This window comes from Sceloporus occidentalis, unplaced genomic scaffold, assembly GCF_023333645.1.
Source record: "Sceloporus occidentalis isolate IW3139 unplaced genomic scaffold, rSceOcc1.0.p SCAF_73, whole genome shotgun sequence".
Taxonomy (NCBI): Eukaryota; Metazoa; Chordata; class Lepidosauria; order Squamata; family Phrynosomatidae; genus Sceloporus; species Sceloporus occidentalis.
The window spans coordinates 747496-760984 of record NW_028317053.1 but is presented as its reverse complement, the minus strand read 5'-3'; the positions used below and the strand labels follow the sequence as shown (position 1 = coordinate 760984).

Below are 13489 nucleotides of genomic sequence, written 5' to 3'. Positions count from 1 at the left end.
CAATATTGAGGGAACCTTGTTTAAACCTTACTGACATCATAGCTTATTTTGATCTACAACTTGATTTACCAGTCTTGAAACTATTAAAAAGGGATAGCTATGATTAATGTGGCTTATGTTGGAAACAGCTGAATAAATTTCTTCCATGAGTCATCATTTTTGTATCACTTAGGCTGCATCCACATTGCAGAAATAATCCAGGTTGACACCACCTTAACTGCCACAGCAAAATGCTGTGGAATTCTGGGAATTGTAGTTTTATGAGATATTTGGCCTTCTCTGTCAGAGAGCTCTGGTGCCACAATAAACTACAATTCCCATAATTCCATAGCATTGTTCATGGCAGTTAAAGTGGTATCAAACTGGATGATTTCTGCAGTGTAGATGCCACCATGGAGAACATGTACGAGAAATGAATATAGCTTGGTAGGAGTGCATCTTTATGTCAAAAGAACTCCAGTTAAAGAAACTATGATTTCATGCCTTGCAGATATCCCAGAGAGCTCTTGTTGGTTACTGTTGATACTACTTGACTAGAGCTAGATGGAATATGTGTCTTAAAATACTTCTTATTATCGTCAGTTCTTCCTGAGCACCACCTTTAGTGTGTAGGGAACAGCTGGAGGAATTAAGTTCAGTTTCCCTGTGGTTTTAGATGTTATTTACTTCCTCAGAAGCAACGGGAATAGAAGCAGACATGGCAGGAGATGGGATACAACGGGCAATTTATATTCTGTTAGAACAATTTCCAAATAGTTGAATCTCATGCTATTCTAGTAGCATCTGTTAGAAAGAATAATTCAATTCAGGTAAATGGCATGCTTCTTTTCCATTCAAGGAGACTTACAAGGATGAGTGACACTGGCATGGAAAAGAACTATACCATTTCCCCAGACCACAAGATTCTTCATAGATGTTACCAGTAACATGTTACATTGCTATATGAATGATGTTTTAAATGGGGTAGTCAAATTATTACCTCTGTGAACAGCATATATAAATTTGGGATTTTTTTAATCCGATCTTCTCTAAGCTTAAAGGATTTCTTGCCCTCATTTCTCAAATATGTTAAACAGCTTGTTTGCTACTCTGTGGGTCTTGTTTGCTATTTGGAACAACCCTTTGATTATTAATAATCTGTTTGGTATGCAAAAATATAAAGGAATCAGTTTTATAGCTGGATTAGATGACAGTGAAAGTCCTATATTCTATGCCCAAAATAATTATTCAAAATTGTATGATAATTAGAAACAAAAGCAAGCAAGTAAAAAAGCAAACATATTTATTTCATAAATATAGAGCAAGATTGCACAAAAAGTCTAAAACAACTTTTTAAAAAGTCAAACAGAAATGAGAAATATTGTGACATACAGGGAAGAAAGAACAACCAATACAAAAGAAAGAAGTGGGTTGAAATTAGTTGAAAATTGTATATTACTACCCAGGTGGGTTAGCAATGTTCAGAATAATACAAGGAGGTGAGGGAAGAAATCAAGGTTATCTCACAGTTCAAAGATATAAAAAGATCTAGAAGGTATCAGTAACAGCAGAGTATGACCACATATGCTAAAAATTCAGTTCTTTTTCAGGCTGACTCTCAGAAATGTTGGTAACTGATTTCAGAAAAGTGCTGAATTCTATCCATGTAAGTAACATTTTACTAGTCTAGGTCTACATCCTCACTACAGAAATAATCAGATTTGGCATCATTTTAATTGCTCAATGCTATGGAATTTTTGGATTTCTAGTTTTATGAGACATTTAGTCTCTGCCAGAGAGCTCTGGTGCCACAACAAATTCCCAGGATTCCATAGCATTGAGCCATGGCACTTAAATTGATATCACGCTTGATTATTTCTGCAGTGTAGATGCAGCTTTGGTCAGCCTGCAAAACTGCAGTTTGAACCTCTGTAAATTCACTGATTGGCTTTGAACAAGTCTTTTGTACCTCCTCTACTTTAAAATACAATGAATAATACCTAACTGTCACTACACACACATGTATATAGAGAGGGAGAGGACCTATATGGAGAGTTTGGTAATAAATTGGGTCCTTGGTATCCTCTGGAGTTTATTTCCCGGCCCCCCTGTGGATAGCAAAATCCATGAATGCTCATATCCCATTAATTACAGTGGCATAGTAAAATGGCATCCCTTATATAAAATGGCAAAATCAAGGTTTGCTTTTTTGGAATGTATATATTTTTGAATATATTCAAGCCATGGGTGATTTAATCCATGCATGAAGAATCTGTAGATATGGTGGACCAACTGTATACAAATTAATTAACAGAGCAAAAGGCTAATTACTACTTAGGCAGCTAAAATTGTTTGATCTATGGGGACTCTGGAGTATTCACTAAAATGTTTAATTCATAAATCACTTTGTTTCAATGTTAATTTTTAAAATACTCCTACATGTAAAATTTCAAATAAAATACAAATTCAGGTAAAATGGCAAAGCATTAATTGCTGTGTGTGAGATTATAGGCCATGTTTCTTCTCTAGTGAGGGCCACTGTGTGACGTGTGTAGACCCTTCTTACAAAAAGAAGAAAAAGAAATATGTCCTTATTTTTTCCAAATGCAAACTACTGTAGGTTTCTCATTCTTTGATAATTAATCTAGTAGTGTAGTCTTATGCATGTCTTCCCAGAACTCGATGTTTTAGGATTTAAGTCTCACTTGAATAATCAACTGTGATTTCTTCAACTGCGTGACAGCATTACTGTTTAATTATAGGTAAAAAGTTTCAAGCTCTGAAACACTGAATAGAGTTGAATTCCCTTTCCTTCCTCTCAGCGTAGCCAGAGAGGCTGGGTTAAAAAAATAGGGATTGGTTTCACCTCATTGCTTGAAGTTCTCATTTCATTACTAAACTTCTTCATATACATACATTTATACACGTATGCATGTAAATAGGAAAGCAAGAACATAAAGACCTGCATACTTTCCAACTGTCCCAATGTGGCAGGGACAGTCTCAATTTACCCTCTGCCTCCTAATTTTTTGAGCTGCTTTTAAAATGTCCCAGTTTCTTTCTTCTTCTCCCACCTCTGTCTTTGACTTACTTCAGTTGCTGCAACAGAGTTCAAAGTGCAAAGGTAGTTTTCACTCAAATAACTCAGCAAGCTTTGCTGTTGCTTGACCATGTGTGTCTGATTTTTCAACTGTGAAAGACTGGATGGTTTGGAACTGCCCACAGGTAGAATACCCAAGCTGCAATCCAGAAACCACCTCGGCTGGATCTGCACTGCAGAATTGATGCAGTTTGACACTGCTTTAACTGCCATGGCTCAGTGCTATGAAATTCTGGGATTTGTAATTTTGTTAGATATTTGGCCTTTTCTGTTAGAGGAGATATTTGGCCTTCTCTGTGAGAGCACTGGTGCCACAACAAACTACAGATCATAGGATTCCATAGGATGGAGCCATGACAGTTAAAGTGGTATGAAACTGCATTATTTCAGCAGTGTGGCAGCATCGTTGGTCATGTACAGGTTAGATGATCTCACATCTTTGTACATCATAGGTACAGGGAAATAATTTACAATGCCAGTTATTAAAAACGAATACATTGTAATAATAGAAGGCAGCAGATTTACAAGCCAATATGTACTTTTTTGTCATTTTCTGAATCAGGCTCAGCTGTGCCTGATGACTGGCAACTGTGTGTTCCTCTGAAGAACTGTTACTATCTTTTAAAAATATCTTTCTTGAATGGAATCAAAAACATTCATCATTCAGAAAGACTTTGAATGAAGTATGTGACTGCAATAGTGGCAAATTGGTAAAGTGCAATCCTTTACTCAAAAGTAAGATCCATTGGTTTCAGTGGGATTTGCTCCTAAGTAGGTTTTTTTTAAAAGGAAGCCCTAAATTTTAACTGACCGTAATAGTGACTTCCTTTCTGACCTTAGAATAGTCATCTGCCTGTCTCTAGTTTATCAGCAAGCCTGAAATAATCAGAAAGATTACTCATGCTTTTCTGTCGTTCAGCTGTGGTGTGAAAATTAACTGTCAATATTTACAGATCATTTGGTATTTTATGTTATGAGTAACCTATTAAAATATGTCACTACTCTTGCTGCTGCTGAACCTGGAAATAAAAAATGGATTTAAAACGTCTACACTAAAAGTAAATGCCAATATGTAGAAAATAAGACATTTTCTACACTGCCTGCTTTAATTATGATTTGCTAATTAAGTTGGATTACACGCAAGGTGAGTCCAACTGCTGTACAATGTGTTAGTTGAAATTCAACTCTTGGGATTAAGAAAATTAATCAGCTTTCTCAAGTCACTTGCCTCTGATGTGATTATAATACAGCAACTTATTAAAAAGATGTAAGTAAAAAATTGGTGTCTTCCTTTAGATAAGATGGAAAAAAATTATATCTTTTTTAAATTGGGGGGGGGGTGTGTGAAACATTAAACTGGGAATTGACCACATGGTTTGTCCAACCCAGTTTTTATTTTAGAATGATGGATAAAATGTTTAGGGCAAGATTTCATATATTGGTACCATTTACTTCATACCATAGGAATTACCAGTTAATATTTTATTCTCCTGAACATGTGAACTCACTTTTCTCAATCAATGGAGAATTTTCTTAGGGATAGAGAAGTTCATTTTATTTTTAAAAGTTTTACATTTTCAATTGTTTATTGAAATAAATGTAGTCACACAAAAACATTAGAAAGTGGTCATAGGAGTTTATCACACTAGTGAAATCCCACTGAAAAATATGATTTAAACTAGATTTAAATTAGAAAAAAACCTGCAAATGCGGGAAGTTTATCAGATGATGTCACTGTTAAAGTGAAATAATGCAAAGTTAAAGCAAAGGCAAAGGGGAGAAAAATGACAGCTTTTTACTATCGGAACTTCCTGGAAGTAAAAAGCTGTCGTTTTTCTCCCTTTTGCCTTCACTTTAACTTCTCATTATTTCACCTTTGCAGGAATTTGGTGTGATGAACTTCCTGCATTTGTGTGTTGTTTTTTTTAAAATGTCTATTTAAGTTCTGTTTTTCAGGATTTCGCTAGTGTGATAAACTCCTTATACAGGTCAATCTAGCTCATTGACTGGCTGCAACACTCTGTCATTTCAGACAGGATACTTTCCCAGCCTACGTGCCATCAAACTTACCAGGAATAACACTTGGGACCTTTTAATGTGGTGATTCCAAAACTTTGGTATTCCAGGTGTTTTGGATTTCAGCTCCCAGATCTCTCCACCATCTTGGCCAACGGTATGGGACTCTGGGAGTCGAAGTCCAAAACACACAGAGGACCAGAATTTGGGAATCATTGAGTTAGACTGGAAAGTGGTTCTCCGGGTGTCTTGATGGTAGGTTGCAAAGCAGGTAGCTTTAACAAACATTTTGTTCCAGTGGTCAGCTGAAAGCATTCCTTACTTAACTAAAGTCCTTATCACACCATGGTGTTATGCTGGGTTATATCGTTCAAAACCTGCCTCAGCTGCTTTCATAATGATAACTGATTGGTGATGCTGTGTATCACATGCTTGTCATATTTGCACTGTAATAGTGTAATTTACAGTTTTTTTAATCTGCACTAGTCCTGTTATCACCATCCCTTTGCTCTACCTTGTGCTTTATGATTGTTTTGCTTCAGTATTTTTGATATATCCGCAATAAAGCTATTGCAGTACAAAATTATTATGGCACATCCATCCTTGCCCAAATCTCTCCATCATGAGAGGTGCACAGGACAAGAAACAGACCACATTATCCTCCACCATTTTTAATGGTGTGTTTGCATGCACACACTACTATTAAATAATATGATGCATGGTGAGCTGCAGATGCTCCAATCCACAGATCGCTAGCCTTCTGGTGGCGTAGACCCACTGTATAACAGCAAACCATTTATATGGAAGGGGGAATCAAGAAAAGAGTTTCAAGACCATAGAAAACACAGCTATTTTCTTTGGACATTTTCTCATCCCCACCAAAGCACTGGACATAATCTGAAGTTTTCCTGCTGATTTCCTTGGGAATTCCCAAAGAAGAGACAACCCACTAATTAATTGTTCTCACAATGAAGTGGAAGACATCCACACTCAAACTGGTTACTAAATCATAGCAAGAAAGGGGGTCATTAACATATTATTTTCAGTAGGAAAATAAATCATGTTTCTAAAAACTATACAGCACAACACTGGGAGAACCACAATGTCATGCAATAAGGCTGAGACAAAAGTAGGGCCAAACCACTGCTATGCCAGTTTCACAGTTTGGTGTGATGAGGAACTAACAGTACCAATTACACTGTCTCTACAAAGTTTTGCACATACAATTGGCCCTCCTTATCCACGGACTTTTATCCATGAATCCAAGCATCCACAGCTTGAAAACATTAAAAAATAAGTATAAATTCCAAATAGCAAAGCTTGATTTTTCATTTTATATATGGGACACCATTTTGTTGTGCCTTTATATTTAATGGGACTTGAGCATCCATGGATTTTGTTATCTACAGGGGATCCTGGAACCAAACCCCAGTGGATAACAAGGGCCCACTGTATTAATTTTGCTGCATTGATTTTGAAAAAGATATGTACAGGTCCTCTAATGAAAGTTTACAGCAGATTATTCATAAATTGCTTATGCAAGAGACAGAGAAGCCAATAAGGAAATGCTTTCAGCGGGAGCAGCTGAGCTTGGTAAATATATTTGCTTGGCCTTCTGTTATAAAATAATGTTTTCCTAACTGTCTTTTTGATTGTGGCCAGAATTGTTCCCTTCACTTTGATAATGAAACAAATACAGTAGATGCTTCATTTCTACATCTTGTCCCTTTTGTTGAAGCTCTTTGGAGTTCTCTGTGCATCATACATCTGGATGATACTGTAAAGTTTCTTCTAGACGCCACAGTAAGATGATCATCATCAAAGGCCTTGACTCATGCATATAATTAGTGGGAATTCTTATGCATCCTTTGTAGCTGAATGTACTACTCAGAATAACTCATCTCAGTCATAATAGTGGGCTCATCCAGACTGGCCAAATGTGGCAGTTTTCATAACTGAACTTATGGGACGGGGGCGGGGGGGGGGGTTTCAAATAAAATTTGGTAAATGTGGGTTTAAAGAAGTGTATTCTTCTCCTTTTCTGACTTTTAAAATTCCTAAATAATGTGATGTCTCTTTTTAAAAAATATTGACAAATATTGACACTTTCTAGCTGCTAACTAATTAATGTAATTCATAAATATAGCACATTTCAGAATATTTGAAGTCATATTTCTTCCAGAAGTAGAATAAATGATAAACTTTGTGTTTGGGTATGTGCATCCCAACATAGGCAAAGAGTGGCATGGAAACACATAGCTACTTTAAGTGACTTTAGAACACCAGGGCAAGATGAACTGCATCTGAGAATAGTAAAGGAAGTTGCAGAGGTAATTGCAGAGCCTCTGTCTACAATCTTTAAAAATTCCCAGAGAAGAAGTAGGATCCTTGCAGACCAGAGCAGGCCAGTGTTGCTCCAGTTTCACAGAGACCTGGGTAATTGTCTATTTGATGTTAATACTAGGGAAGCATTTACAACAGATAATTAAACATTCATGCATCAGAGGAAGCTACAACTTTTTTTCCTTTCAGTTAGCCTCAAAGGTACTAGAAGATCCCTTGCATACTGATATTCAAGCCTATCACAGCTATGTCTCTGTGGTCCAAAACATACTGCAGCAATAATCCAGTTTGAGACTGCTTTAACTGGCAGTTAAAGAGGTCCATTTTCCCTAACAAGTCACAGATAATCTGTTTAATTATCTTGAGTCCAAAACTCACTGCAGACATAATCCAGTTTGAGACCTCTTTAACTGCCATGGCTCAGTGCTAAGGAATTCTGGAAACTGTAGGTCTTTTTAGACATTTGGGCGGGGTACAAACCGCCGCTTTGCGGCGGTCTGCCGCCGCCGCCGGTAGATCCGCGGGGGAGCCGGAGCCTCCAGACGGCGCGGCTCCCGCGCGGAGCGAAAAAGAAGCTCCAAAATGGAGCTTCTTCTTGTGTCGCGTTTGCGACGTAGCGAGGCGCCAGGGGCGCACTCGCTACGTCACAACCCCCACGACACGTACGGACGCTCAGCGTCCGATACGTAAAGATGGCGGCGCCCATGTGGAAGGGGCGCCGCCATCTTGTACGTATAGAATACGTACTAGGGTTAGGGGGGTGCGGAAGCACCACCCCTTCCTAACCCTAGTACGTATTCTATACGTACTAAATGGCGGTATGTATCCCGCCTTAGCCTCCTCTGTCAGATAATTCTGGTGCCACAATAAACTACAGTTCCCAGGCTTCCCTAGCACTGGAAAGGTTATGTTTTAATTTAATGGGAAATAATGACTACATATTATATTCCAAAAAGTAGACTTTTTGTTTTGTTTTTGTTTCCAAGTTATAGGTTATTTATCAGTCAGCAGTCTGGTTACATGATCACCCATGATTAAAAGAGCAGAGATTCTAACAAAGTTTGGAGTTTTTAAAAGGGCTTTGGCCTTTTACCTCTTCAAATTCATTGAAAAGTCTCCTTTATTAAGAGTCTCCTTCCAGAGTCTCCTTTATCAATATTCACACATTGCTGCAGGACCTCAGGCACATGGTAAAAATATAGGAAGCAACTTACAAATAAGTGTCATGTCTAAATTTTATTCTTTTTAAAAATTGAAATAACATTTTTGTTTGCAACTTGAAGGGCTGATAATGAAACTGAAATTCAATTTCTATGAGTTTTCAGCATTAAGTGTTAGCATCTTACTGCTATTCAAAAATCCACATTTTTAATTTTCTAAGTTGCTACTCAGTTTTCATCTGTCAATGTATAGTAATGAAGACCTTTATTTCTCTTTTACTCCTGTTTGTGGATTACTACCCTGACACAGATAATACCTTTTTTCTTCTTCATGATGTCCTTTTTACCGACATATTTGAGGCTGGTCTGAATGCAGTACTTCCTTTCTTCAAGCTTTTGTCAATTCAGAAAGAAATATGTCTATGTGTTTCTTTTTAAACATATAGTTCCATCTGCTCTTTGCAGTCTGGTTAGAGTTTTAGAGTTCCTATGTATTTTCCTGCTGTTTTTTTCTTAGTGCATGCCTTGGGGTTCGTTGTAGAATTCATTTCTTTGCCTTCAATGTCTGAAGATTCATGAAATGACTTATTTAAGACAAACCAAGATTTGTACTAAAAAGACAGCTGAATTGTCCTTGAAGCCTGAAGCCTCTGTTCTCTCCAGCCTGTGCTAATTCTCTAGCATAACCCAGTTCACTTCAGGTAGAAGGACTTCTGCAACTGTCGAGCATTTTAATTTCTCCTATAAAAGCAAAATAACTCGGCCTTTCTTTAGCATTCTCATTAGGACCTATTATGTTTGTTTTTGTGCTTCAGATTGGTATCAGAGGATGTGGGAATGGATATCCCCTTCAGTGAGGCTGTGCTAAACTCCAGTGCTACAGAGATGAGACCTGGTGAGGCAACCTTGTTCCTCCTTCTTTTCCTAAGCATTTAATTAGTTGTTGAGAGGACTGCTTCTGCTATGACATTATTCCACTGTTAGAAGAAAGAGGTGTTAACATTGCTTTATTTAGTTAATTCCATGGTTCTTTTGACAAGTGATCATCACTTGCAGCACACCATCCTCCTCCTTTTGCAGTTGGGTGTCATCAGGATGCAAAAGAACTGAGCTTGTGTGATAATTAGCTCCTCCACACTTCCTTGCTAATTTTGTCTACAGCCTGTACACTTTCAGATCAAGCTTTTACTAATAGAGACCTGGGACAGATTTTGATGGCTGCTACCAGATCTTAGATATATATGGTCAGAGCTTGACAAAGTTATTTTGTAGGTTACAAATTGAAGAATACTCACTAGCAGGGCAGCAGACCACCTTCAGTGCCCCAGAAGGTATTTTAGTTTGATGATTGAGGAAATACTGAACCCACAACAATTTGACTTAGGCGTTAAACAGGCCAACCCTGACAAAGCTGTATTGGGGCCGCAGCAACCACACCGTGGCCCCAATCTGCCTTTTTGCTGGCCGAAAAAGGAGTGGCAAACAGCTGCTCCTTTTTGTGTTGGCAGAAAGCTGGCTTTCCCATCCCACCACAGAGGGAAACCCAATTTAAGGCACTCTGGTAGCGTGCGGCATCTAAATGCTGCACTGCCAGAGCACCCAGAAGCTGGCCCCAGTGTAAATAGCTGGGCGGTGTGAAGCCAGCTTCCGGACGGCTTTAGAGCATGCAATGTCAAAATGCCACACTCTGAAGCTGCCTGGTGCCAGCAGAAAGGGGCAGTCTGTTTCGCCTCTTAATAGAGCAGCAAAAGTGAGGGTGAACGTGCCTTGTATATTTTCTAAACTGTTCCACTCAGCCATGTTTATAACCCCCCCCTCTCCATTCAGTCTTTGTTCCCCTTTTCTTTCTCCTAAGAATACCTTCAGCTCTTAATAAGCAGAAAGGGAAGGCAAGGAATGGAGAATGGAGATCTTGCATTAGCCAAAGCAGAAACAGGATGGGCAAAAATGTATAATTATTGAGAAAAATCACATAACAGGGCAAATACCAACAGTTGGAGCTTGCCTTCACCTGTCTGGACTACAGTTGTGGAAAGAATCAGAAACAATCTGAACTTTTTTACAGGGAAATTGTGGTTAATACCACAAAATAAATTGCAAAAAAGCAAAACAAAACAAAACCCTTATCTGATTCCCTTCTGTGTAAAATCCTCCTTATAATCTACTCATGTTCTGTGATGACCTTTGGTTAGTTCCAACTAGAACAGATCCACAGAACCAATATTTTAAAAAGGTTAAATATTGCTGCTTGATATAGCTTGTGAATATCTGTAATTGTTTTTCATCTATCTTTATACTTATTTAGAACCTCCTAACTCTCTTGATCTTGATGGCACCAACCCTAGAAGGATAAAGCTTACTGCTCCAAATATCAATCTCTCTTTGGACCAGAGTGAAGGATCTGTCCTTTCGGATGATAACCTGGACACTCCAGATGAAATTGATATCAATGTAGATGATCTCGAAACCCCAGATGAAGCCGATTCTTTTGACTATACTGGACATGGTAATGAATTAAATGGGTAATTTGAAAGCACACATGCAGCTATGTAATGTATGTGCTTGCAGTATTATTTTTAGGTAGGCTTAGTGCTGGAAAGGCAATTGTCTCTCAGGGAGCCCAGCTGTGATCAGCATTACAGAAGTGAAAGTAGATTCTCAGCATAAAGTGTAAAGCTTTGATAGAAGTTAGCATTGCTATTCCTATAATAATGGTTATTAATTTATGTTAGATGCTCAGGACTGCAATACTAGGTTGAAAAAGAACCCTCAAAAGGTCCCTCTCATAATTGGACAGCACTGTCTTTTTGGGGAGAGTATTCTTTTGAAGTGAGTGGGGAAGAGTATTCTTCTCATCAAGTGCCATCTCTAGAAAAAGTGTTCCCTCCTCTATTACTTAGAAGAGAACACCACAAGATGGTCATGGCTATGGTAAAGATACATCACTGAAACCTTTTTTTGCTTCAGAACTATTGATGATCAACGATGAAATAACGAGACCAGACATGTATATATGGGAAAATAAAGGGCCATTTATTTGACCTATTCAAATAGTAATAAAGTTGACTTTTTGGGAAACTACAAGAAGAGGAAGCATCCTGGTGCGGGTCTAGCCGAAGAACTAGGTGTCACCCCATGGCCAAAACCACTCCAGACTACCTTTGGGGGAAACACCAGGACCCAAGGTAAAGCCAAGATATTGGATTGAACCCTCAGTTCAGCCTATTGGAAGGTAAACACAGGGCACTCCCTCCCAAAATCCCACAAGTTTGTAAGAGAGGAGGAAAAAACATGTCAACCCCAAAGGCAGGCTCCTTTCCAACCCCAGGTCTCTTGACTTGTAAAGGCTGTCCCAGAGCCCACTCCCAAAGGGAGTGCCAATTGTGAACACCGAATTAATAATATTTCACCCTATTACTGTCACTGATATGGTCAAGCTTAGTCCCTTTTCCTCACCAAGTTGACCCACATAGCCCTCACCCCCTTCCTGTAAGCCCCCCTCCCCAAAACAACAGATTGCTCTTTTCAGAAAGGTCAACCCCATCCCTCCTATAGAGGTTATCGGACCAGAAAATAATAGGTGGATAGGAAATCATAAAGCCAGATTTGTTTGTTAAAGAATTTTGGATTTCCCTGTTAACTCTCTTCCTTGCTACATCACGCTTGTGAGGGTTTCCATTACCATGCCCAATTTGCCGTGGTGAGATAGAGGACCAGACTATGAGTACTACGGGCCAATATCTCTGAATCTTCAGAAAATTGTCTCTGGCCTGCCAAATCAAGGCCTTTCCTTTTCACAAACCCAGGTCGTTTGCACCAAGTTGAATGAGTAAAACATCCAGAAGAAGCCCAACATGCTCCTCAAACAGCAAGGGCAGCAGCCTGTTCCAATGAAGACCCCTGCTCCCTAACCATTCAAGAATGGCAACTTCACTCAAATCAAGGTGAAGTCCAAAATGGCTCTGTTGGCCCTGCCTTGCTGCCCAATAGACCATGCTATGGCCACAGATCAGGACCTGCCATCTCACCAGACTGCACCTGGAAGCTGAAAGAAAAACAGAACAAAGGTTAACAACTTTGCATCCAAACTTATGTATGTAAGTCTTATAAACAGAAGACTTCCAACGTCCAATATGTTGGATTGACTGTGGGCCAAAGCCCATGGCTGCTGCTGTGGAAGCAGCTCCAACTCTAAAAGAATGGATGCTGAATTTAACCTCTCAGAAACCCAGGTTGTTCAGCACTTTACATGTAATAGACCAGAATTGAAATTTAATAAAGGGGATGAGATTTTTATGATAAAGGAGAAACCCAGGGGAAATGCCTTGTAAGCATACATAAGAATGCAAGACCAATACAGGGCACAATTCCTTCTGAGGACAGGACCCCAATGAGCTCCAAGCACCTTTCTGTCTCTGATCCATCTTGGATCCCCTAAAATAATCTCTGCTCACTGTGTGGAAAACACCAAATCACCAAAGGCCAAAGCTTTACCTGATAGATCATGCTTAAAAGAAGCAACCAATTCGCTTACCTGAAAAATGCATTTAGCATGAAAAATAGTTGCTTCAGTTGGTGATGCATAAAGCACAGACCATTGTTTCCTTAACCCCCAAACCATAGACAGAGATATTGGCTTCCTAGTGTCTGCAACTTGAACTCAAGCCTTGCTCCAACACTTCAACATCCTTCTAACCCTATAGTCAGATGTGCTATCAGGCAAACCTTGGGCTTTCGCTGCAAAGGCTAAAGCAGACAATTTAGCTTGAATGGTTTGTGGCAAAGCCCCCCCCCCCACACACACACACATATAAAGAAATGCAGAATTGCAGGCAGTGGTCAGTTGGAATTGGCCGCTCAGGCACCAAACCGAGGCTCTGTCTAAACTCTT

The 13489-nt window shown here is 39.1% G+C and overlaps 1 protein-coding gene across 1 annotated transcript in view; it reads left to right on the top strand.

Moving 5' to 3' along the window:
- LOC149286009 (protein prune homolog 2-like) overlaps positions 1 to 13489 on the top strand; it is a 115088-nt gene that overhangs the window by 78118 nt on the left and 23481 nt on the right. Inside the window, exons 10-11 of the mRNA XM_089494527.1 lie at positions 9414 to 9493; positions 10904 to 11104. Coding sequence (XP_089350653.1) covers positions 9414 to 9493; positions 10904 to 11104 — 281 coding nt within the window. The remainder of the gene's footprint in view (positions 1 to 9413; positions 9494 to 10903; positions 11105 to 13489) is intronic.